General features: G+C 39.0%; 1 protein-coding gene across 1 annotated transcript; it reads left to right on the top strand.

Annotated features, from left to right (window-relative positions):
• On the top strand, nt 1–26,827 carry LOC104998259 (chromosome unknown open reading frame, human C9orf72). Its single transcript, XM_010853340.1, has 11 exons — nt 1–293; nt 6,589–7,076; nt 8,403–8,462; nt 14,857–14,952; nt 15,700–15,764; nt 17,022–17,094; nt 18,697–18,813; nt 20,485–20,720; nt 23,709–23,766; nt 24,789–24,898; nt 25,004–26,827. Exons 2-11 carry the CDS (start codon nt 6,633–6,635, stop codon nt 25,188–25,190), a joined length of 1,446 nt encoding a protein of 481 aa, XP_010851642.1. The 5' UTR covers nt 1–293; nt 6,589–6,632; the 3' UTR covers nt 25,191–26,827.
• The last annotated feature ends 245 nt before the right edge of the window (nt 26,828–27,072 follow it).

Here is a 27,072-nt window from a genome sequence, read left to right as displayed (position 1 = left end):
GGGGCCCAGAGAGGACGGGTGTTTAGGAAGTGTGTGGTTTAGTTTTCCCCGCCCTTTCTCTCCTCCCTTTGTTCTCACTATATTCGCGGAGGGTGAACGAGCAAAGATCGGAAAAAATTTAAACAGAAGAAGAGTACAAGGCGAGAAACGACCGTGGCGTGAAGCCAGTTCGGGAACGCGACGCTCACGGGGGCGGGGCAGGGGCGGGGCCAGAGCTACGGGGGCGGGGCTGCGGTTGCGGTCCATTTGCCCGCGGCGGCTGCGACGGCGAAGCAGCAGGCGGTGGCTAGTGGGTGAGTGAGAAGCCGGCGTGTAGGTGGCCGTTTGGGCTTCGGTTGCGGGGATCGGGCAAGGGCGGCGGCGGAGGCTCTCCCCAGGGCTCGGCTCCGCGGGTCTTCTCTTTACCCCTTTCTCCCCTGACGGAAAGCGGGCATCGGGTTTTCCAGCCCGGCGACTAGTGGAGTTGCCTGCATCCGGGCCCCGGACTTTCCGGCAGCCGGGGCGCAGAGATAGGGGCTTAGGGTTCCGTCTCCTTTTCTGCTTTCCCGCCCGCAGTCCCCGAGCTGGCTCATTCCCGAGGTCCTGGCGTGAGATCCGAAGAGATCGATCCGTCGGATCCCTGTGCCGCGGGCTCCAGGGGAAGGAGCCTCGGGCACCAAGAGGCCTGGCCCGGGGAAGGCCAGAGAGCTGGCGGCGCGCGGCTGCTCCGGACCGAGTCGGGGTCCGAGCGAGGAAGAAGCGGGATGGGGTGGGCTGGGATCAAACTACTGGCTTACAGAATTGTCTCGGTTTCGAGGTTGCTAAGGATTGCTGATGCCCTGGAATTTGATGCAGCAGTTCTAGACTGGGTTTTGCTCCCGTTCTGTGGTTCATGACCTGTTTACTTCTCTTCTCCGAGATTGCACAGACTTAAAGGAAGTGACCATTATGATTTGGGCATCACTTGACTGATGGCATCAGTTTCAGAAAGAAGTGCCGTGATTAACGCGTCTGCTTTGACCACACAGTGTCTGACTGGCCCTGGTGATCTCCACCAGGCTTCTGTATTCAGGAGACTGGGAGGTCATGCACTTGCCCCAGAGAGGTGGCCCTTTCCGAAACAATGGAGATTGTTAGGCTTTAGTGAAAACAGTCTGACTGTGGCCAATGGATAAATTCCGATTCAGACTATTCTCATCTTGTGATCCAAAGCAAAGGGGGTCAATCCATCTGTTATTTTAATTTGTACAAAGAGCTTGGAAAATACTGTTATATCTTACTGATGATCTTAGACGTTGGAAAACTTTTAACACGATTCGAACGTCACAGAAGCAGGAATGTAATGTATGGGAAATTAATAGCCTGGAGTCAGAATACTTGAAATACAATGGTGTTATGTGACACAGATAGTATTGCTGGCACCTTGTCAGTCTAGGAAAGCCCTGAATCGGTTGGAAACTAACATCATGATGAATGTACTCTATGAAACAAAAACAAGAGAAGTAGGTGATGGATTGTGCACTAGGCCAGCAGGGAACAATTACATAGGAGCTAAAGGGTTTTTTCCCCCCACCTTATAAAGTTAATAAAATAGTGTCATTTTTTTGTTTTTTGTTTTGTTTTGTTTTGTTTTTTCTGGCTCTGTTAGCAATCCAAATTAATTTTCAGAGAAAGAAAAAAACAAAGACTCCTATTTTTCAAGACTGCCCTTGGGCTCTGTTTTAATTAAGTAATTCTAGGGAGTAGTGGGTTAGCCTGCCTATTTGAGAAACTGGAGCTGTGAGAGATGGTCAGATAGGGCTATGGTGAACTACACCTCTGAGTCTTGGAAAGTGTTGCAAAGTCTTTTTTATCTGGCATTACAGGGAGTTTAGTGTCAATAAAATCTGTCCGGGCAGGTCCTATTTTGGAAGTAGGGCTATTTTATTAGGATCCTGCTTCTCTTAGGGCTGTGTGTGTGTGTGTGTGTGTGTGCGCGCGCGCGCGCGTTCCGTCACTCAGTTGTGTCTGACACTGTGACCCATGGACTATATAGCCCGCCAGGCTCCTCTCTCCATGGAATTTACCAGACTAGAATACTGGAGTGGGTTGCCATTTCTCCCTGCAGGGAGTCTTTCCAACCCAGGGATTGAACCCAAGTCTCTTGAGTCTCCTGCATTGCCAGACAGATTCTTTAGCACCTCACCATCTGGGAAGCCCTCTCTTAGGATTGTGAAGTCACTCAGTCATGTCCGACTCTTTGTGACCCCGTGGACTGTAGACTACTAGGCTCTTCCATCCATGGTATTTTCCTGGCAAGGGGATTGGAGTGGGTTGCCATTTCCTTCTCCAGGGCATCTTCCCGCCCCAGGGATCGAACCCAGGTCTCCCTCATTGCAGGCAGATGCTTTACAGTCTGAATGACCAAGGAAGCCCCCTCTTTTAGGATTGGGAGGTAATAAACAGAAAGCATGGTTATGAGAAATGTGGGTCTAATGATGGTTGAGTTCTTATTTACAACAGCTGCTGCTGCTGCTGCTAAGTCGCTTCAGTCGTGTCCAACTCTGTGCGACCCCATAGACGGCAGCCCACCAGGCTCCTCTGTCCCTGTGATTCTCCAGGCAAGAACACTGGAGTGGGTTGCCATTTCCTTCTCCAATGCATGAAATTGAAAAGTAAAAGTGAAGTCGCTCAGTCGTGTCTGACTCTTCGCAACCCCATAGACTGCAGCCTACCAGGCTCCTCTGCCCATGGGATTTTCCAGGCAAGAGTACTGGAGTGGGGTGCCGAAGGGCCAACCAACTTTCTAAATATCAATCAGAGAAGAGATGACTGATTTTTAGCGGAGGTTTAAAAAAAGCAAAACTTTAAAACTTCCCCTGTGCTAACAGTTGTAACGTGTGGTAATTAATCTTTATGTCTGCATGTGTTGGGGTATTTTCAGCAAGTATATTGGGTACACCCTCGGGAACCCTGTTCTTTGTTTACAGGAGTGTGGCAAGCCACTGTGTCACCCAATTTGGATCCTGGCTTACCTCAAAACTCTTGTTTCATAACTGTCTGGTGTAGCCAGCACTACATGTAAAAAGATATATTGATGAAAGACTCTTGATTTCGAGCCATTTCTGTATATATGGATTTTCTTTGCCAAAGATGATGACTTTAACTGTTAGTACATTCATTTTACGGCTCTCTTAACTATACTTCTCTGTGACTTTAATTTCTTAAGTTATTTCTTCTAGTAGAATTTAAAGTTAAACAATTCAACATAATCTTCATCCTTTATTTTCTTTCTGATGATACTAGCAGTAAAATTGAACATAGTTGCTGCTGCTGCTGTTGCTGCCAAGTCGCGTCAGTCTGACTCTGTGCGACCCCATAGACGGCAGCCCACCAGGCTCCCCCATCCCTGGGATTCTCCAGGCAAGAACACTGGAGTGGGTTGCCGTTTCCTTCTCCAATGCATGAAAGTGAAAAGTGAAAGGGAAGTCGCTCAGTCATGTCCGACTCTTAGCGACCCCATGGACTGTAGCCCACCAGGCTCCTCCGTCCATGGGATTTTCCAGGCAAGAGTACTGGAGTAGGTTGCCGTTGCCTTCTCCGTTGAACATAGTTAGTAGCCTATAATAGAACAGTTTTCACAATTAGGTAAAAGGTTGTGCTATAATCTAACCAGATTTTGTTCCAGGGCTCAATTCCACTTAAGAAGTGTCTTTTATTTTCAATACAATGCTGAAATGTTTGAGCGGCAATATTACCTTTATGATTATTCACCTTTTTTATCCAAAAAGAAAGAACAAAAGAATATGTTACAGTATACTGATATGGGTATGTGTTTACTTAATGCATCTCCTTGGCCTCTAAAGTTTGCTGTTATTAATTATCTTAGCATCATTACATTTTCTATTCATATTATATTCCTGTATTCTGTCATTGTAAAGTATTTAACTTGTATCTGTAACAATGGATTTTTTTTTTTTTTCCAACTGAGTCGTGTGGGCTGCAGGATCTTAGTTCCCTGACCAGGGATTGAACCCACACTCCCTGCATTGGGAGCGTGGTATCCTAACCCCTGAACCACCAGGGAAGTCCCAACAGTGGATATTTTAAGCAAGCTATACAACTTATACTTAGTGTAGTTTCTAAAGTCTATTAAATTGAGACAGCACATTTAAAACTGTGAATATTTCCTAAATGAATTTCTAAAATAAAAAATACACAAGAACCGTCTTTGTGTTAAACCATTTCTGCACATACTTACAGTAAGGCATTTTGCCAAACGCTGTATATCCATTCTTGACATCATGATAAAAGTGCTCATACAACACTCTAAAATTAGAGTATTTTATTTTTTGCTTTTCCTTAGTCTCTGAGCTCTCCTGACAAGGTGTAGATAAAGTTCTTTATTTTAAGTAAAATGGTTTACTTTGACATGAATTTAGTTATAGATCAAATGTTATTTCTAAAGCAATCATACAGGCAAAGATAGATGTATCATAGCTCACCTATTAACTACTATCCTTTACCATTATAATGAATAGATTCCACAATTTTAGACTTGCCTAAATGAAATTGTCACTGAATACGCATAGGTATTCAATTTTAGTATTAGGCAGGAATGATTCATTTTGCATTCATACCTCATTGAATGTGGTATGAGTGGATTCATTGGTAGATTCATGTGGTAGAGTGATTCATTGGAATGGGTTTAGATGTAAAAATGGCACCCCACTCCAGTACTCTTGCCAGGAGAACCCCATGGACGGAGGAGCCTGGTAGGCTACAGTCCATGGGGTCACAAAGAGTTGGACAAGACTGAGCGACTTCACTTTCACTTTTCACTTTCATGCATTGGAGAAGGCAATGGCACCCCACTCCAGTACTCTTGCCTGGAGAATCCCAGGGACAGGGGAGCCTGGTGGGCTGCCGTCTGTGGAGTTGCACAGAGTCAGACATGACTGAAGCGACTTGGCAGCAGCAGCAAGATGTCAAAGAGACCTGGATTCTAGTGCGGCTCAGTGACCTTGGGCAGTTCACTCTTCTCTGTTTCTCAGTAGATTGAAAGGGCCTATCCAACCATTTAGTCCTCTACATGTTTTAAATAATTAAAGCTTTTTTATTTCAGCCATTTAGTATAGAAGCTTCTTTGTAATGATAAAATGCCATACTGCTTTCTTGAATAGCATATTAAATATATTTCCTATTTCTTAAATAGCATATTAAATATACTTAACCTCATTTTAAACACCTGTATTTGGCTTTAATACCCTTGATGCCCAAAGAGTATGTTGAGAATAATCGTGTGCATCATGTTGCCTCATTTTTTCATATGGCTCCAGACTGTTGTGGTCTTACAATCTTTTGTCTTTCTTTTCTCTCCCCCCTCCCACCCCCAACTTCTTGGCAGCTTTTAAGGCTTTCTACTGCCAGGTATGGACTGCCATAACAAAGTACCACAAACTGGGTGATGTAAAAATGTATCCTGTCTCAATTCTGAAAGCTAGAAGCCCAAAATAAGTGGTTGGCAGAGGCATGCTCCTCTAAATACTCCAGGAAAGACTCTCTCTTTGCCTCTGTTTAGCTTCTGGTAGTTACCAGCACACATATCTTGGCTTGGAGCCACATCACTCCAGTTAATCTTCATCTTCTCATGGCCCTGTTTCTGTCTGCTTGTCTCCAAAGCTTTCTCTCCTTGTCAGGACATCAGCCATTGTATTAGGACCATCCTGATCCAATATCACCTCATCCTAACTTGATTACACTTATTTCTAAATAAGATCACAGGGGGTTAGGACTTGAACATCTATTTGGGGTGGGGAAGGACACAGTTCAGCCCACAGCAGGGGCCATGGTCTCTAGGTGAGCCCTCCCTTTCCCAATTGGCTTCTCTTTAATTCCTATGGTTCAGGAACCAAATAGCCAATCATATTAGAATTGCAAATAGTCTGGCTATTTAGAAACAGTGAGGTTTAGTATATAATAGTTATAGTATTTATATAATATTTATATAAATACTATAATATTTATTTAAAAATAGGAGGCATGCTTTCACATCTTTTTGACTGGAGAGGAGAAAACCACATATGTCTAAATCATTTAAGAATTTTTTATTTTTACACCTTAGAGTGCACATTTTTGTTTGTTTGTTTTTAATTTTTATTGAAGTATAGTTGATTTACAGTGTTGTGTTTCTGTTGTACAGCACATGCATATATCCACTCTTCACGTTATTTTCCCAGATAGGTCATTGCAGAGTATTGAGAAGAGTTTCCCGTGTTATACAGCAGGTCCTTATTAGTTATCCATTTTAAACAGAGTAGTGTATATATATCAGTGGGCTTCCCAGGTGGCTCAATGTTAAAGAATCTGCCTACCAACGCAGGAGATGTGAGTTTGATCCCTGGGTTGGGAAGATCCCCTGGAGGAGGAAATGGCAACCCGCTCCAGTATTCTTCCCTGGAGAATCCCATGGACAGAGGAGCCTGGTGGGCTGCAGTCCATGGGATCACAAAGAGACGGACATGACTGAGTATGTGCACGCATGTAGATATCAATACCAACAATTGCGTTTTTGATGGATGACTTAAAAATCACTGAACTTGATCACTGGTTTTGTATGTCATTGTCCAGATATCCCTGGAGCTTTCAGATAATGTGACAGTTGGGATGCAGTGATGTCGACCCTCTGTCCACCACCATCTCCAGCTGTTGCCAAGACAGAGATTGCTTTAAGTGGTGAATCCCCTTTATTAGCAGCGACCTTCGCTTACTGGGACAATATTCTTGGTCCCAGAGTAAGGCACATCTGGGCTCCAAAGACAGAACAGGTACTTCTCAGCGACGGAGAAATAACTTTTCTTGCCAACCATACCCTCAACGGAGAAATCCTTCGAAATGCAGAGAGTGGGGCAATAGACGTGAAGTTCTTTGTCTTATCTGAGAAAGGAGTAATTATTGTTTCATTAATCTTCGACGGAAACTGGAATGGGGATAGAAGCACCTATGGACTATCGATTATACTTCCCCAGACAGAGCTGAGCTTCTACCTCCCACTTCACAGAGTGTGTGTGGATAGATTAACTCACATTATCCGGAAAGGGAGGATATGGATGCACAAGGTGAGTGGGTTTGGAACTTATTAAGCATGCTAACCTAGCCACTGACAGTTTACCTTCCACTACATTTATATCTGGCTTCCCAGGTGGCTCAGTGGTAAGAATCCGCCTGCCAGTGCAAGAGACTGGATTCAATCCTGGTTGGGGAGGATCTCCTGGAGAAGGAAATGGCAACCCACTCCAGTATTCCTGGCAAATTCCATGTTCAGAGGAGCCTCTCAGGCTACAGTCCATGAGGTCACAAAGAATCAGACACAACTGAGTGGGCACGCACGCACACTTATATCTAATTTTTAGAAATTATGTACAGTTAACTTCAAACAGGAGCTATTATCTGCTTCTACCATATTAGGTACAAATCAATCTAGGCTGGTATTTGTGGTCTTTTAACCCTGGAAGGTAGGAGATGATAGCTCCACATTGTAAACAGAAAACCAAAGCTTAGAGAAATTAAGAAACATAAGCTTCAGAGTCTGGATTTGTCTTGCGAAGTATTTGACTCTGAAAGCTTATTTTTGCATTGCATGACCCTGTCTTTCACTTACTGTGTATAGTATAAGCAGCTTAGGACAATGTTTCATAAGCCTTTGCCCGTATAACCTTTGGCCCCTTTAAGTTCTTTGCCAAGTTCGCAAATTTTTAAAATGAAGAAGTTGGACCAAATGGTATTCAGAAAATATTCCTTTCGATTTTGTAACTTGAGCTAGAGGAAATTATTGTTATCACCTAAATCCTATAGTTTAATAAATAGTGATATTTATATTTCCATATACTGTAATTCTGGCACATGAGAAGAACAGATTTCATTCTTTCTGCTTAGTTTCATAGTAACATGGAAATCCACTAAAGCATTACTGATTTTTGTAAGGCTTTTGCCAGATAGTAGGGGAAAGTAATATCTTTTAAAAGAGTTTTTTTTTTAAAGTATGTTTGCAGGCGTACCTCCTTAATGCTCACGTTTATAAAAATCATTTAAAATCTAGCTCGGTATTCCCTAGATTGATCTTGATCTTATCCAGTTTGAAAAGTACAAATCATTAGTTTCTTTTGTGAAACTTTGCAGATGTTAGTTACACTGACTGTTTTTCTGTCAAATTATATTTTTAACTGCCAACAAAAAGGGTGTTATTTTATTTCATATTGTCTATGAGAGCATGGATTTGTTGGGTGCTTCCCACCCACCCCTCTTTTTTGGACCCTAAAGTGGAAAGTATTTTCCCATGAACTAAATTACCCAGGAAGATGTCTGCCGTTTAACTGTATTGTGGAAAATAAACAAGTATCTAAAGGTTGTGGTTTATTAATTTTAATGAATTTTCTCTTGCTCAGGAGAGGCAAGAAAATGTCCAGAAAATCGTCTTGGAAGGCACAGAGAGAATGGAAGATCAGGTAAGGCGCAGATTTCTCATCCCCGGACACGGCCAGACCCACCACTAAGGGCTGCGTAAAGCTAAGGGGCGCTTCTGTTAAACTGCCCTGCTGGCTCAGATGGCAAAGAGTCTGCCTGCAATGCAGGAGACCCAGGTTCAATCCCTGGGTTGAGAGGATTCCCTGCAGACATTATTAGTTTGACAGAGCGAGCCTGAACGCAAACAGAACCTTCATGGAGATAAATGGAATAAACTGGATGAAAACTTCCATATCTTAGACCTGAAGAGTTAAATGAACGATAATAAGAACTGAATCTACAAATTAATATTTTGCTACCTTTTTTCCATTTGCATAGGATAAGTTTTAGACAAGTTGCACATAGTAAAAATTTTAAGTGCTGTATATTATTTTTTTTAAGGTATTGCTTCTTAAGCATTTCTACAGAAGTAGTTGTAGCAGGAGAGTGAGTACCCCTAACATATCTGGGAGTACACACACAGATCTAGACATGATATTTCTTTGAAGTCTCATTTGTAGCTTTAAAACTCTCGCAATTTTTTTTTTATTGGAGGATAATTGATTTACAGTCTTGTAGCAGTCTCTGCCGAACAACAACATGAATCAGGCATAAGTTTATATATATATATATATATGTATGTATATATATCCTATCCCCACCCCAATGCACCCTTCTAGGTCGTCACAGAGCACCAGGGTAGGCTCCCCGTGTTACGCAGCAGCTTCCCACTACTTATCTATTTTACACACGATAGTGTATGTCTATGTCAATGCTCCTTTCTCAATTTAAACCTCATGCCGTTTACATTTTATTCCGTGATTTATCTATTTGTTTTAATATTACAGTTTGCCACTAGTATTCCTTACCTTCTTACCATCCTGGCTTCTGGTGGTATCAAGTCTCCAAGAAAACATGCCATGTTTATCCCATGGCTTTGAACATCCTTGGGGAGCAGGCACCAGGGTTTGAGAAGCATGATTGCAAGGGTATGGCTTCCCTCATGGAAACTAATTACAAAGCCTTTTTTACAACCCAGGGCAGAGATTTTCTGAAGGGAGATCCCCCCACAGAGAAACTGTTCTCTGCTTTTACTCTCATCGCCTCTGGGCCTCTGGCCACCCTCATTGCTCCTCTGGAAACTCCAGTGTAAACAAGCCTTCTCTCTGGTTCTCTTTGGGATGCCTGAGACAAACAGTATTTTAAACAATCGCTTTTTCTAGAAATTTGTCAGGATATAGGAACATAAGGCAAATACAAAATGCTATAAAATGATCTTTACAAAATTTATATGTTTGTACTTTTGTAAATAATATTTACAGAAGTCAGAAGGAAGCATATACGGAGAAAGGTCTAAGACTTAACAAGAAAATATTTCCCTTTACTCACAGAAGCCCGGCTTTCCTTGCTAGGCAGTAAGAAGTGTGCCCAGGACTTTCACCAACCTCTAGATGTACCTTCTAGTTTTGGAGGAACTAGTAGAGTTATGTCAACATAATGAAATTTAGAACCCAGTAAAATTCTACGTTTTCTGGGGGTTTTTCAAACCAGAAGTCTGTGCTTATAAAGTTAACAGCTATTAACGTTACAGTTTATTTCTCTTTTAAGCTCTCTTCTTAAAAATGTTATCCTCCCCTTTCTGTGTCAGGAGGAAATTATACTTGGGCTTCCCTGGTGGCTCAGACAGTAAAGAATCCACCTGCAGTGTGGGAAAACTGAGTTCGATCCCTGGGTTGGGAAGATCCCCTGGAGGAGGGCATGACAACCCACTCCAGTATTCTTGCCTAAAGAATCCCCATGGACAGAGGAGCCTGGCAGGCTACAGTCCATGGGGTCACCAAGAGTGGGACACGACTGAGTGACTAAGCACACACATACTTGAATAAACAGGAGGTTTTTAAAGGGGAACCGCTTTCCTGCTGAGAAATTCAAGACATTTTAGAGCCTCTTCTGTGGTCAGCCATCTAGCATTTGTTGTTGTTAAGCTTCAGTGAGGATCTCCATTTGCTTATGATGATAAATGTCTGAGATGCTGTGTATAAATAGTATATATGCCTACACCATGGGGTCGAAAAGAGTCGGACACGACTGAGCGACTGGACTGAACTGAAAGGGAAGGTGTGTGTTTAGTTGCTCAGTCATGTCCCACTCTTTGTGACCCCATGGACTGTAGCCTGCCAGGCTCCTCTGTCCATGGGGATTCTCCAGGCACGAGAGTGGGTTGCCTTGCCCTCCTGCAGGAGATCTTGCCAACCCAGGGATCAAACCCAGGTCTCCCGCATTGCAGGCGAGTTTTTTACCGTCTGAGCCACAAGGGAAGCCCAAGAATACTCGAGTGGGTAGCCTGTCCCTTCTCCAGGGCATAATCCCAACCCAGGAATTGAACCAGGGTCTCCTGCATTGCAGGTGGATTCTCTACCAGCTCAACTACCAAGGGAGCCCCAAAGGGACGGTATTCTCCCATAATTATCCTTTCTGAAAAGGAGTTGCCTGATAATTGAGTTCTTGCAAATCCCACATCATGTGGTTGCAGTGACTTTATTTTGAGCAATAAGTACTGTTTGACGATGATATATAGTCTAAAACAAGTTTAATCATGCTAGTTTTAGTTGCTTGTAGCTGTCATATGGTAAAATTGTTTTACAAGGAAGCAAATTTAACACAACTTCAATCATTAGTCTTTGAATTCCATGTATTGATAGTTGTAATTATAAACTGACATTTAAAAAATTAAAAAGCAAAAACAATGAAGGTTTTGTGTTCATAGGTTACTACAGGATCAAATTTTTTTTTAATAATAAAACATCCTGAGAGATACAAGGGGGCCTATGCCTTAGGATACCATTTCCAGAGGCAGCATCACATTTAAATTCTAAAGCAACTTAACATGATATGGGGCTCTGAAAACTAAGTTAAGTCACTGAAGAAAAGGACTGGTCCTAGGAATGCAGAGTTTCTACTTCAAATATGCATGTAAGGAGTTTGAGTTCAGTTCAGTTGCTCAGTCATGTCTGACTCTTTGCGACCCCACGGACTGCAGCATGCCATCCAGCACTAACTCCCAGAGCTTGCTCAAACTCATGTCCATCGAGTCGGTGATGCCATCCAACCATCTCATCCTCTGTCGTCCCCTTTTCCTCCTGCCTTCAATCTTTCCCAGCATGAGGATCTTTTCCAGTGAGTCATCTCTTCATATCAGTTGGCCAAAGTATTGGAGTTTCAGCTTCAACATCAGTCCTTCCAATGAATATTCAGGACTGATTTCCTTTAGGATGGGCTGGTTGGATCTCCTTGCAGTCCAAGGAGCTCTCAAGAGTCTTCTCCAACACCACAGGTCAAAAGCATCAGTTCTTTGACGCTCAGCTTTCTTTATAGTCTAACTCTCACCTCCGTACATGACTACTGGAAAAACCATAGCTTTGACTAGACCAACCTTTGTGTGCAAAGTGATGTCTCTGCTTTTTAATATGTTGTTAGGTTGGTCATAACTTTTCTTCCAAGGAGCAAGCATCTTTTAATTTCATGGCTGCAGTCACCATCTGCAGTGATTTGGAAGCCCAAGAAAATAAAGTCTGTCACTATTTCCATTGTTTCTCCATCTGTTTACCATGAAGTGATGGGACCGGATACCATGATCTTAGTTTTCTGAATGTTGAGTTGTAAGCCAACTTTTTCACTCTCTTTCACTTTCATCAAGAGGTTCTTTAGTTCTTCTTCGCTTTCTGCCATAAGGATGGTGTTATTTCTGTATCTGAAGTTATTGATATTTCTCCCGGCAGTCTTGATTCAAGCTTGTGCTTCATCCAGCCCGTCATTTTGCATGATGTACTCTGCATATAAGTTAAATAAGCAGGGTGACAATATACAGTCTTGATGTACTCCTTTCCTGAGTTGGAACCAGTCTGCTGTTCCATGTACAGTTCTAACTGTTGCTTCTTGACCCACATACAAATTTCTCAGGAGGCAGGTCAGGTGGTCTGATATTCCTGTCTCTTTGAGACTTACCACAGTTTGTTGTGATCCACACAGTCAGAGGCTTTGGCATGGTCAGTGAAGCAGAAGTAGATATTTTTCTGGAACTCTCTTGCTTTTTCTATGATCCAATGGATGGTGGCCATTTGATCTCTGGTTCCTCTGCCTTTTCTAAATCCAGCTTGAACATCTGGCAGTTCACAGTTCATGTACTGTTGAAGCCTGGCTTGGAGAATGTTGTGAGCGTTGCTTTGCTAGCATGTGAGATGCATAATTGTGCAATAGTTTGAACATTGTTTGGCATTGCATTTCTTTGGGATTGGAATGAAAACTGACCTTTTCTAGTCCTGTGGCCACTGCTGAGTTTTCCAAAGTTGCTCGCATATCGAGTGCAGCACTCACAGCATCATCTTTTAGGAGTTGAAATAGCTCAACTGGAACTCCATCACCATGGGAAAGACTAGATACCTCTTCAAGAAAATTAGAGATACCAAGGGAACATTTCATGCAAAGATGGCCACAATAAACAGAACAGTATGGACCTAATAGAAGCAGAAGATATTAAGAAGAGGTGGCAAGAATACACAGAAGAACTAAAAAGATCTTCAACATGAAGATCTTTTTTGTACAGTTTGCCTCTTCTTAATATCTTCTGCTTCTATTAGGTCCATACTGTTCTGTTTATTGTGGCCATCTTTGCATGAAATGTTCCCTTGGTATCTAATTTTCTTGAAGAGGTATCTAGTCTTTCCCATTCTCTTGTTGTCCTCTATTTCCTTGCATTGATCACTTAGGAAAGTCTTCTTATCTCTCCTTGCTATTCTTTGGAATGCTGCATTCAAATGGGTATATCTTTCCTTTTCTCCGTTGCCTTTTGCTTCTCTTCTTATCTCAGCTATTTGTAAGGCCTCGTCAGACAACCATTTTGCCTTTTTGCATTTCTTTTTCTTGAGGATGGTCTTGATCACTGCCTCCCTGTACAGTGTCACGAACCTCCATCCATAGTTCTTCAGGCACTCTGTCTATCAGATCTAATCTCTTGAATCTATTTGTTATTTCCACTGTATAATCGTAAGGGATTTGATTTAGGTCATATCTGAATAGTCTAGTGGTTTTCCCTACTTTCTTCAATTTAATGTAAGGAGTTTAAATATTGGAGAAGGCAATGGCACCCCACTCCAGTACTCTTGCCTGGAAAATCCCATGGACGGAGATGCTGGCAGGCTGCAGTCCATGAGGTCACTAAGAATCGGACACGACTGAGCGACTTCACTTTGACTTTTCACTTTCATGCATTGGAGAAGGAAATGGCAACCCACTCCAGTATTCTTGCCTGGAGAATCCCAGGGATGGCGGAGCCTGGTGGGCTGCCTTCCATGGGGTCGCACAGAGTCGGACATGACTGAAACGACTTAGCAGCAGCAGCAGCAGCAGTTTAAATATAATCATTTCCTGAAATGTGAATGAGGGGATAAGTTTTGTTCTTAGATTGATCTTAATACGTGATTTTAAAAACATGTTTAGCTAAAAATTGATAGACATATGACAGTTTCATCTGCCTCTTTAAAAGTCTGTGATTTCAGCATGGGCCACACATGTTGGGGAGTCACAGTGGCCATGAATGCATGCAGGAGCCACCCATACTTGAGGCGCTTCACACGTGCGGTGTTCTCTATTGAGTTTTCAACTTCCTTCTATAAACTGCAGATTTTAAAACTACATTTTTGAAATGTAAGCAGTCGTAGTATTACCTTGAAAGAACACTAAAGGAAACTTGTCGTCTTTGTTGATTCTTAAAAATACATGCTACGACTTTGATTTGGGTAGATTATACCTTATTATGAATATAGAGATTGAGTATTGACTCAAGCTTTACTACTGAGTTTTCTACTGAGAATTTTAAAGCCTTTTTACGCTTGTCTTTCCCCATTTTTAATATAAAATGCATCGATGACCTTTGATTATTTCTCACAATAAAATTGCAGAGGAGATTCTTTCTAAATTTGGTGTGGTGATTTAATTATTGTGTGTAAATGATAAACCAATGATTCCATTCTGACTAAAGCAAATCATTCCTGGAAGAATGAAAAGGAGTTTTAAATAGCATATAAATCTTATAGAAATAGAAAGGTTTCGGAGTAGACACTGTTTGAGGCTGTGTTTGAATGTGTGCGCTCAGTTGCTCAGTCATATCCGACTCTTTGCGACCCCATGGACTGTAGCCCACCAGGCTCCTCTGTCCATGGAATTTTCCAGGCAGGAATACTGGAAGGGGTTGTTATTTCCTCCTCCAGTGTTTGAATAAATTATCAAGTATTTATGTGTTAAAGGGTGTTATTCTTTGCTTTCAGTTTTTGATTTGTTATCACCAACTTCATCCTATAGTTTGTGATTTTCTTCACCTCATTTTACTTTTTTATGCAGGGTCAGAGTATTATTCCAATGCTTACTGGAGAAGTCATTCCTGTAATGGAACTGCTTTCATCTATGAAATCGCACAGTGTTCCAGAAGAAATAGATGTAAGTTCTCAGTTGTCATGTTAAATCAGAGCAATGGTACCGTTTATTAATTCCCCTAAGTTATATTACTACTACATATATTAGTAATGTTCTAATTTTAGTAGTACAAATTTTTATCATACATATCATTCATATGAATTATGAGCCACTTTAACAAACACATTTAAAATTCTGAATTTAATGACCAAGCAGAGACCTTTTGGTTAGTAATAGCAGTTATGATAAATTTAGTTAAATTCTCCACTCGTGTATTTCCTAGAAGTATGATAATTTCAGACCTTAGAGAGTCAATCAGTGTTCAGTGCAGTACTTCTTGTAACAAAGCAGTGTACAGATCACTAGCTCTAGTGGACGTTCCCCTATCTTCACTAGTGTGATTTCCTTAATCACCCATTTGTTGAGGACATTAGGAATTACACACTATAGATGTGAAGAGAAATCTTCAGGCAACTAATTTAGCAGCTTCCTGACTTTGTAATTAAGATTTGTTTCCTGATTGTGACAGCTCAGAAGAGGAAGTAGCTCTTGTAAAAATGGTTACTTAACCTGTCTCCCCAGCTTTCACATCACTTGTTCTGCAAGTTTATATTGGTGACACAGATTGTTTTATGGGGATTTGTGATGCTCAGAAATGAGGGCAATGTGTCTCACTGAACCTAGACTTCAGAAAACTTATGTATTAAAATTGTTATTTCAGCGTTTTGTTAACAGCCAGAATATTCTTTTTTTCCTTTTGGTGCGTTTTAGATAGCTGACACAGTTCTCAATGATGATGATATTGGTGACAGTTGCCATGAAGGCTTTCTTCTCAAGTAAGAATTTTGTTTCTTTTCATAAAAGCTGGATGAAGCAGATGCAGATTTTATGCTCACCTGTGACAAGATTGGGAAGGAAGAAAATAATAAGAGAATGCCTAACTAGATTATTCTAGGGTCAGCAATGCATGATTGAATTATTGCTTAGCTTTGTGTTGCTTCTTTACTTGTTATTTACCTATGATACATTTGATGTGACTCTTCTTAATATTTAAAGAAGCTGAGTTTCCCATAGTGTTTAGATAAGAATTCTTAGAGCCTTGTCTGGTTCTGGTTTCTTGTTTTTCTTCTCATGAAAGCTGAAACAAAGAACCCTTTCTAATTAAGTTGTGTTATCGATGGACGCACTTAGGCCTAGGAAAGACAATTTTCGTATTTGTACTGATGCTTTCCTTGTTACAGTAGATTTTAGAACGTGGGCTCTAAAATCAGGCTTCCTGGCTCACTGCTGTGTGACCCTGAGCAAGCTGCAGGAGCTCTCCATGCCTGCATTTCCTCATCTGTAAGATGCGATAATATTACCTACTTCATAGGAGTGTTGTAAGATTCAGTGAGATGAATCGTATTAGGCATTTAAAACAGTGCATGGCACATATGGGCACATAATAATAGCAAATAGCTAACATTGTCTGTTTATTTATTCTAAGAAAAATGATAATAACAATGGCCAGTGTTTATTGAGTGCCTGCATATTAGTCCCCTAAGTGCTCTGCCTGCATTTATAAGCTCATCTTCTACTTGAGTGTTTCTTTACAATTACAGATTATCATGAAATTTTGTTTTAAAAAATGAGGAATGAAAGGATAAAGTACTTGCTTTTATGTCTACAAGTCTTCTCCTTTAGGTTCATGATGGGGTCTTAAAGATATGTGTTTAACCTCAAAGCCTTACATGGCTTGAATCAGAAGCTCTTTAGTCCTGATTCTGCTCAGTGTCAGCCATTCATGAGGTTATTTTTAGCCCCATTTGACTTTAAACAAACCACTTTAACCTCTTTGTACCTCAATTTCTTCCACTGTAAAACTGTGATATTTTACTAACTGCATTGTTTTAAGGTTCAGATAGAATCTGTGAAAGTCAAGTGGTGGAAAATGCAGAGTACTATAGAAATAAAGATGGCATTATGATCAGAACTTTGATGTTCATCATTTAAAGCTATTCAGAGTTTTTTGAAGTTCACTTGCCTTTTTTTTTTAGTTTGTGAAATTATTTTACAGTCAACATTTTTTTTAATCTTTCTTTTTCAATTCACAGCGCTATCAGCTCACACCTGCAAACTTGTGGCTGCTCTGTTGTAGTAGGTAGCAGTGCAGAGAAAGTAAATAAGGTAATTTATTTTGTAATCCAGCAAATAATCTGATTTTTTAATGCTGCTAACATATGTGGATTGTAATTTAAAGGTTAGGTTGCAGTCAAGATGATCTTATAATTTTAGGAGGCAATGTAATCTGACCAAATTACTGGGACACCTTATGGCAAAAATAAGTTTAAACTATCTGAAATGGAAGTCATTTATCAATTTCATCATGATAATTTATAAATACTAGTCTCAGTATTGTATAAATGGTTTTGAGAATATTTTAAAATCAGATGTTTTTAAAAATACTTGTCTTCTATTTCCTGATGTTATCGTTAATGTATATGAAGATGGCCATGTTCTTTTGGTACTAATTCCAAGGAAACGGAATCTCATCATTCATCGTGATTTCATTACCTTGCTTTTCCCTCTAAATCTTTTCCTTTTAGGAACCTGTTGCTAATAAGTGGTCATTGGAGGTTGTATGGCAACATTTGTGACCACCTCCTTTAGTGCTGTATGAGTTAAAAAAGAATTCATGAACCTTTCCAAGCATTAGGTAGTAAACTAAGGGATTTTGTACTTTTCTTCACTGATCACTAATTAGAAAGAGATAAGTATATGTATCTTATCAATTTAAGCAAGCCTAATTTTTCAGGTTTTACACAAGAAGTATGTTAGGAATGATTATTTGCTTGACAAATAATTTCATTATTTTTTTTCTGTGATAAGCTTCCCTGTAGACTTACCCAACCCTTGATTTACCAAGATTATATTTCTGGTATAACCATTTATGACAGATTAACTTACCTGTTATTATATCTAGTGGCTTTTTATTATTTCTGCTGCCCCAAAAGGTAGCTTTCAGTTCATGTCCTGCAGAGCTTTCAGATTCCTTAGGACCTTCCCAGTTGCTTCTTGGGGAGAAAAAGCCTCAATGGTTGGGATTCTGTATTTTGCAAACATTTTTCTTATCTACCATCCTCTTTTAGCTTAATAGCTTCTCTTTTATCTTTTTAATTTGAGGAAAAAAAGGTTACCACCATTAATTTAAAAACCACTATTTTAATATAAAAATTCTGAATATAACCTGAATTCTGAGATAGTTACATGGCTTTTTATTTTTTCCTAATAGATCTATCACCAAATCTTGTCAGAATGATAGGTTTCTAAACTCTAACTTTTAAACAGAAGATATAATTCTGCCTAATTTAACTGCATTTAGTTTTATCATCCAAATTATTGCTGGGTGGATATATAATCAGTAATTATATTAGGTCATTATTTCCTCATATAAGATTAGGAATAAGGTTTCCATGGTAAAATAAGTTTGAGAAAGTCTGCTTATTGTATCAGTCACCTAGAGAGTCATAGTGTGTATTCAAATGGTAATGGTTTTGTGATACCATACAGTTAACTTTACTAACATTTTCCAAGCTTATTTGGCCACAGAATACTTAGGTTAAGCAACAGCTGTTATATCCCACAGACTATTCCAGGTTACTGAGAAATACTTATTTTTCAGAATAGGTTTTATTGAAAGTAACACCTGAAATTTCTATTCAGGTCTCTTTCCTAAGCAAACTGGCCTTTTTATCCATATTTTAATGCTAAAATATTTTCATTTTACAGATAGTAAGAACATTATGCCTTTTTCTGACTCCAGCAGAGAGAAAATGCTCCAGATTATGTGAAGCAGAATCATCATTTAAATATGAGTCAGGGCTCTTTGTACAAGGCCTACTAAAGGTACAGTTTCCATTTATCACAAGTGACACAAACTTTTTTAAAATCATCTTTGAGATTCTTTATAAATATATGTTGAACATTAGCATTTAACGTGTCTCGTGTTTGTATGGTAAGGAGCTTGACTTCCTTTTCACAGGTCTGAGGATGGAGTGAATATCTTATAAATTTATAGTTTGTATCAGGAAAACATCACAGAATAGCTTTCTTGGTGTTTCTGTTTGGTTTCCCACACCTATCTGGTCTCAGGATTTTTTTTTTTTTTTTTTTTGATATGTGCTTGAATCAGTGTACACAACTAAAATGGGACTATTTCTTATTTACTGAACAGATTTGAATTCTTGTTACCATTTTATGTTTTATGTACCACATTCATTTACTGAAAAGGAAATGTTAAGCTGCTTCCTATCTTGAAAAATTGTATAGGATTTGACCAGCTTCTATTTATCAGTGTGTATGTATATATAAGAAAAAATTTATTTTATACTTTTTCTTTATTTACTTGAGTCTGCTTTTCAAGGAGCAAAACAGATAAATATAAATTAACAATTATTTTCATTAATTATGGGGAATCCTTATTCACTTTATTGAATTTATTATTGATGTTTTGATTATCATCAGAGATATGAAGAAGTAGATTTCCTAATGATTGTCTGAGTCTCTCAGAGTGATTGCTTTCTTGAGGATGTAGGCATAGTAAAATGAAAGAAAAAAATACTAAAAATTGTTGCAAGTAAAAATTATATTCAGCTTTTACATTTTCAATAATATGCTTGCTCTGAGCTCAGAATAATATTGTTTAAATACAGAAACTACTTGAGAAACTCATTTTTTATTTGATATGTACAGATCTGAAAATTAGAACTTCTCCTATCAAAGGCATAATGAGGTACTTAGTACTTTCATTTCCTCAGCATCATCTCACTTAATGTATAATTTTATCCCTTAAAGGAACCTATACCAAATGCATAGCAGAGAATTTGAAACTATAATTTAATGAAAACATGTTTCTTAAGAATTTTCCATGCAAGTTTAAATTGTATAGCCTTTTAGAGCATACTTTGATATTATAACAGTAGGTACTTGTTATATGGCAACTGACTTCCCAACTGACTACCTGGAAAGAAGTATACTTACTATAAAAATGCATATTCAACTGATACTTAACAGAACATGTGAATAACCAAGAATATAAAAACTCACTTGTAATCTCATAATCCATTGACTAGCCCCTATTAATATTTGGCATATATCTTTCTGGTCTTTTTCTTCCTCTGTAATTTTTTCATATCTTTCCCTTCCCCCAAGCCCAGAAAATTAGATTATACTCTTCATGTTTTAAGCTCCTTTTTTCATAATATATTATGAACATCTTTCAGTATCAACACATAAACATTGGCAACTTAATTTTTAGCAGCTAAACAATAAACGACTTTCATTTCTTTAAATGAATAAATATGTATTTCTCTTTTTGGACGCTCAGTGTTTCTGGTGTTTTACTGTTTAATCCAGTGCTGTAGCACACACGCCACTCAAACGTGACACACAACCATGATTCATTTTCTGGGATAAATTTCTAGAGCTGAGTTTGCTAAGTTAAAGCCAATTTTTTAAATTAAAAGATAATCTTCATATCTTTCAGTGTAAAAGACGGTTTTCTTTTCATTCTGACAGGATTCAACTGGAAGCTTTGTGCTTCCCTTCCGGCAAGTCATGTACGCGCCCTACCCCACCACACACATAGATGTGGACGTCAATACCGTCAAGCAGATGCCACCCTGTCACGAACACATTTATAATCAGCGTAGATACATGCGATCAGAGCTGGCAGCGTTCTGGCGAGCCACTTCAGAAGAAGACGTAGCTCAGGATACCTTCATCTACACAGATGAAAGCTTTACCCCGGACTTGTACGTCGTGCCCTGCTTTCTGATGTTGTCATTAAGCAGCATTAGGAAACTGTCTTTTATGAGTAGAAACAAACAATTCAGTGTTTAAAAGGGAAGACATATTAATTATGCTAGAAGAAATCTGTGGTGAATCAAGCATTGTTTTTCTTAAATGTCTATTTTTTTTAGTATGATTGTGTTTGCCATAAGATTAGTCCTTAAAAATAAGTACTTAAGTACTTAATTAACAGATATACATTGAGCCCCTAGTTACAAGGTGCTAAGGTTTGTTGTTGTTCAGTGGCCAAGTCGTGTCCGACTCTTTGCCACCCCATGGACTGCAGCACGCCAGGCCTCCCCTGTCCTTCACCATCTCCTGGAGTTCACCCAAGTTCGTGTCTATTGAATCAGTGATGTTAAGGTTAATAGTGGCCAACCAGACAGCCCCAGACCCAGGTCCTTCCATTGCTTATAGACTAGTGTGTAAAGGTCATTAAGAAGCTTATTTATTAACTAAACCAAAGAGGGAATGGTATCTTTTTTTTCCCTTGACATATAAATATAAAATACAGCAAAACTGTGAAAATACAGTAATAGAGCATCCTTTTATATTCTCTTGTGTTGTGTTCATTTCTTACCATAAGGTATGATCGGTAAATTAACAGAAAAAGTAACGATAATAAAATGTTGAATGTGGACCCAATTAAGAAAAAAAAAGAAATCTGAACTGTAAAACACTTAGTGTTCTGAAATCAGGAAAATAAATTGTCATATACTCTCATGGTTCTCTGTACCCAGCATATAGAATGTGCTCAGTAAATGTTGACTAGTAAATAATCCAGGTTTTAGCGGATAAGGCAGCAGTAAAATTGGAGCAAGCAACCCTATCCTGTGTCTTACAGAAAAATTTTGAGCTGAGGCAACAGACTTGTGAAGTGCCACTAGTCAGACAGCAGGTGTTGCCCACAAGCATAGCAAAGGAACACCATGTCCCAGGAATCCCCAGTCTCATGTGTCTCTAGGTACGGAAAGATGGCTTCATTAAGAACCAGCTTTTCCTGGCTGTCCATTGTTTCTGGTTTTTTGGTAGATTGCTGGAGAGCTCTTTGAGGGGAATTTAGTGAACTTTATCTAAAGTTCTGGAATTTTTTTTTAGAGGAGATACATGTATGGTTTTAATATGTCTTACTCATTTTAGCCAGTTATGTTGGCTTCGCTGATTTGACAAACTGTGATGAGCCACCTATTCTTGTTTTCCTGATCATAACAAATAATGTCATGAACTTTTAAAATTTGTTTTCAGCTGTTAAGTAAATTTCCTAAACATAACATTATCCAAAGATAATATTTTCAGACTCTAGATTGATGTATTATTAACTTTTATGTTTTATGGACATATTTTACTTTTTAGTTTAAGCAATATTACTTTTTTTAAGATATTTTTAACTCTTAAAAATAATTCCACTCACTACCTAAACATGAAAAATCAGTCACTGAAAATACTCTTTTTATGACACTTTGCTTCATCTAATTCCCTTTTGACCAAGACAATCAAATTATAAAGCAGATATGTTCAGAACACTAGACCTAAATAGCTAAATTCTCTCTCCAAAGCCAGAAAGTGGGTGCTGTCAGTTCCCACTGGCCACCAGTTGAACAGCCAGGAATTGTGAAATGCTGATTTTTTTCCCCGTTTTCTGAGTTTCCTTCTTCTGTAGTTGGGAACACCCATTCCCTAAAACTAGGAAGTTTTAGGTACTTTGCTATTTACATCTGCACACACATCTCTTTCCTTGGTACTTTGATCAGGTATATAAGGATCCCGACTATTTTCTTTCTTTTTAGTTAAAAATTGTTTACCTTAGTAAATGTTATGTTACCCCCTGACTTGAGCATAGCCTAGTATCCCAGTAAATTCCTTGGAGAAGGCAAGGAGACGGAAGGAAGAAGAGAAAGACCAAAAGGGGTTGAGACCTGGGAAATAGACAGTCTTTTTAAAGTGCCTATAATATCTTACAGAGAAGGCAATGGCACCCCACTCCAGTACTCTTGCCTGGAAAATCCCGTGGACGGAGGAGCCTGGTAGGCTACAGTCCATGGGGTCTCGAAGAGTCGGACACGACTGAGCGACTTCACTTTCACTTTTCACTTTCATGCATTGGAGAAGGAAATGGCAACCCACTCGTGTTCTTGCCTGGAGAATCCCAGGGACAGGGGAGCCTGGTGGGCTGCCGTCTCTGGGGTCGCACAGAGTCGGACACAACTGAAGCGACTTAGCAGCATAATATCTTAAGTTGTATGGTAGATGAACATTATCTCAAGTGTGAATTAGAACTTAATTTTGACTCTGCTCATTGCCGATGTAGCTAACGTTTTCTTAGGTAGCTGATTCATGTTACTCACCAGAGGATGGACTTGTGGATGCAAACCCAGTGGGCAAGACATTGGAGATAATCATCTGTGTGTGTTCCTTATTCCCACTTGAATGTTTCCTAACATTCATCCTCTTACTTTTTTTTTCTTCCAAAACTGCTTATTAGGAGTTATTAGTACATGAAGTTAACCTTTTATTTTGTTTGGGTTTTTGATAGTAGTGGCGTATATTTATGTTTGTTGCTGTTTTACGTTTTTGCGATGACAGGAATTGGTAGTTGCATTTACCAACTGCCTAAGGCTCTCAATATTCTTTATAAGGTGAAGTATTAAAATACATTGATAGATACGTACATACCTTTCCTGGGACTGCTTATACTATTAAAAAGAAAATAATCACATTGTGGCCTGACAGACTCCAGTAATAGATAAATGTATACTTGAGTTAAAATGAGTGTATTAATCTATTTTATTGTATTTCCAAATCTATTTATTGTATTTTATTGTATTTATTTATGTAATTCTTATAAATATGTTTATAATCCCATTTCGAATAATTCAGTTTGGCTGGCATGAGAGGTTGTGGAAAACAGCTTTGTATAAGCCATGTCAACATTTGGTCTGTTTTCTTCGTAGGAATATTTTTCAAGATGTCTTACATAGAGACACTCTTGTGAAAGCCTTCCTGGATCAGGTAAGTATTAAACCTGAGATTGTCAGAGTGAATGATATGACATGTGTTCTGTTCCAGTATATCCCACAATGCCTGTAGAATTAGCTCCTTTTGTAGTTTTATCTCTGGTTTTTCTAAAGTGTCAAAATTATTTTTCTGCTGAATTATGTGTGGAAAGTAGTTTGTATGTTAACAATTGAAGATGCAGCATCCCCCAGTTCAAATAATAACTTCTAAGCACTAATTTATAACCCAAGGATGTTTTCTTTTAGTGAAGGGAAGTTTTGTACAAATGTTGTATATTTGCCTTAATTAAGCAAAAAATGTCTTTAAGACTTACTTAGATGATAGCATCCTTACTGTCTCATTTCTTTGTAAAAGATCTAGATTTTAAAGAAAATTTTAGATTATATGGGTCTTATTTCTTAAAATAGAGGGACTTTGTTATGATATCACTCTAGGGATCAGGCCAGGAAACAGTTGTCATAGATGTAGCTTTGAAATAATATAATCCTGAGGTTAACTAGAAATTTTGGATCCAGGTCTGTGTGATCTGTGACATGTTGCAAAGTTCAGGGATAATTCAAAGTCATGTAATTCTATGCTTCTCAAGCATAAATAAAATTGTTCCACCACTACCCATGCACCCCCCACCCCTCAAAATAGAAAAATATGAATATCTCAAAACCATAGTGAAAGCACAGTTCAACCTCTAGGAGCTCCAGTTTTATTTGAAGATATGGGCAGAGCTAAGTAACACAACCAGAAGTAACCTATATCATGATTTTTAATAACAAAATAAATATGACTCTAGTCTAAGATAGAAGGACAATTTTGAGTCCATTCTTAAAAGAGGAAGCAGAACTGTCAGGCCGTTCCAGTATGTCCATCCCCTCCTGTCCATCAGGATGTATCCATCCATGGAGACCATTAGGGAGGGCTGCTCAAACGTGGGTTACCTGCCAGGCACTGTCAGCAGAAACATGCTGTGGATAAGCAGAACGGGAGCAAATTATTTATGAGCATGCTTCATTTTCCTGCAGGTCTTTCATTTGAAACCCGGTCTGTCTCTCAGGAGTACTTTCCTTGCGCAGTTTCTGCTCGTCCTTCACAGAAAAGCCTTGACGCTAATAAAATATATAGAAGATGATACGTAAGTCAGACTTCTCCATGGAAGAAAAACCTTCATTAATTGCTTTCATTTTGAACCCTTTGGACCTCTTCTATCTTATAATTTCTCTTGTACCATTATTTGTAGGCAGAAGGGGAAAAAGCCCTTTAAATCGCTTCGGAACCTGAAGATAGACCTTGATTTAACAGCAGAGGGCGATCTTAACATAATAATGGCTCTGGCTGAGAAAATTAAGCCAGGCCTCCACTCCTTTATCTTTGGAAGACCTTTCTATACCAGTGTCCAAGAACGAGATGTTCTAATGACGTTTTAAATGTGTAACCTGTTAAGAATGTTTCGTCACAATCATAATTGCTGCTAACGTAGGTTGGTGATGTTGGGAAAGGAGACTCCCTCCAGTCATGCTCTAGAGCCCTACTTAGCAACGGCAGTTAGTTAGTTACACTACAGTAGTCACAAAAAGTTTGTAAGGGGATGTCACGTGCACGGTTACAATAAATGCACCTTTTACTGGATGTGCTGTCTTCGGAGACAGACTTATTATGTTTACAATTATAATAAATAGTATTGCTGTCTTTTAAAGATGTAGGATATAAACTTGACCACAACTGCTGTTTTTTGAAACTTACATGGTTTACAAGTATCAAAGTGATATCTGAGTTAGCTTTCACAGGCATAAGACGAGTTGACTTTCCATCTCTTGATGTTCCTTGGTATGTGGGGTTACTGAACTACTTTTACAATCAGCTACAAACCAGAGCATTTAGATTCTTTCAGCTCCACAGAAGGAAGGTAGCTTGAACATAGATTAAGTTTTAGAAAGAAAATATTGATCAAGCATATGTGTTGTTGAAATCAGTTATAAGATCCTACTTTGCAGACGTACTCCTCAGGATTCAGTCTGGGTAGAAACGTCAGGCACTGTGTATAGTCCTGATGATGGTGAATCACAGTCAGGGTGTTTTTTTTCTGTTTGTTTGTTGAGCTCTGTCACAGAAAATACAGAGAATTGGATTTTAATGTTTCCATAGTTATTGCCAACTTTTCCAGTTACTTTTCATTATTTTTGAGCCAAACTGAAATGTGTACCTCCTGTGCCTTTTTTTTCCCCTTGGAAAATGTAATCACTTGGAAGAAGTTCAGATTTCCCTAGTCACTCATTTTTATCTTGTTTTCCTCCTGTATAGTCTTGCTCTGATTTAGTAATCATTATAACTCAGATTATTAAATGGAATAGAAAAATACTCACTAGTAAGATTTCAAGACCGAGAATAATACCGTCTTCCTTACATTTCTGCCCATGTTTTGGAGTTGTTGCCATGTCTCTTTGCCTTCATCATACAAGGACTAGCAGGAGAAACTTTACTGACCTGCTGTTTTACTAGGTGCTACTTTGGCAGAACTAAGTGGTCAATTTCTTTTGTTTCCTTCCTGTGTTTGGACCATTGTGCTAGCTATAATATACCCAATTAACCTAATTCTGTGCTAAAACAGCATTGACAAGACAATATACACAATCATAAAATACATTTTTATTTAAACTGTGAAAGTAACATAAAAGGGAAAGATATATATAAGAAAGGGAGAAAAGTGGTAGAGCCCCTCCATCCTTGCCCACCGAATTTAACCAGAACCAACAGGTCCTACCAGCCTTTCACATCACTAATAGGAAAAGTGTAGACATCTTGATTTTTAGACACACACTCAACCAGATGAGGGATGCTATGGCTCAGTCATGAAACAGTGTAGAGATACCACCTTGTTGAACCCCGTATTCAGTGCTATTTACTTGCTAGATTATTTAAGTGCTAATTATTTTCTTTTGCTCATTTATTGTACTGTTGTTTGGGATGCAAGTTGTACAGTGAAATAAGTTATTAAAGCATGTGTGCACATTGTTATATGTCTTTGCTCCTAGATGGAGAATTTTGAATAAAATGTTGGAAATTTTGTCTCTTTCAGTTATTTGCTCAGAAAAGCAGTGCTATATGGAATGACTGATTGGCTTCCTTCTTAGCTGACAATCATCATGTATCTAAACAACTTTTATTTTACCGATACTCTCTATTGAAAGAAAATATATTTAAAGGTTCTATATGATGCTGGAATCATATGTGGCGGTTTTTTTTGTTCATTTGTTTGGTTGGTTTTGTCTATTAACTCCCAAGATCGCATTCTGATTTTTTAATTTACAT

Source organism: Bison bison, unplaced genomic scaffold (assembly GCF_000754665.1).
Source record: "Bison bison bison isolate TAMUID 2011002044 unplaced genomic scaffold, Bison_UMD1.0 scf7180017864326, whole genome shotgun sequence".
Lineage (NCBI taxonomy): Eukaryota > Metazoa > Chordata > Mammalia > Artiodactyla > Bovidae > Bison > Bison bison.
Note: the sequence above shows the minus strand (reverse complement) of the source record. Positions and strands in the feature narration are given on the sequence as shown.

Excerpts from the sequence above, each read along its gene's own strand:
- LOC104998259 (XM_010853340.1), top strand. The coding sequence starts at position 6,633 with ATGTCGACCCTCTGTCCACCACCATCTCCAGCTGTTGCCAAGACAGAG. Across the intron at positions 15,765-17,021 it reads CATGAAGGCTTTCTTCTCAA|CGCTATCAGCTCACACCTGC; the intron begins GTAAGAATTTTG and ends TTCAATTCACAG. Across the intron at positions 23,767-24,788 it reads TGAAAGCCTTCCTGGATCAG|GTCTTTCATTTGAAACCCGG; the intron begins GTAAGTATTAAA and ends ATTTTCCTGCAG.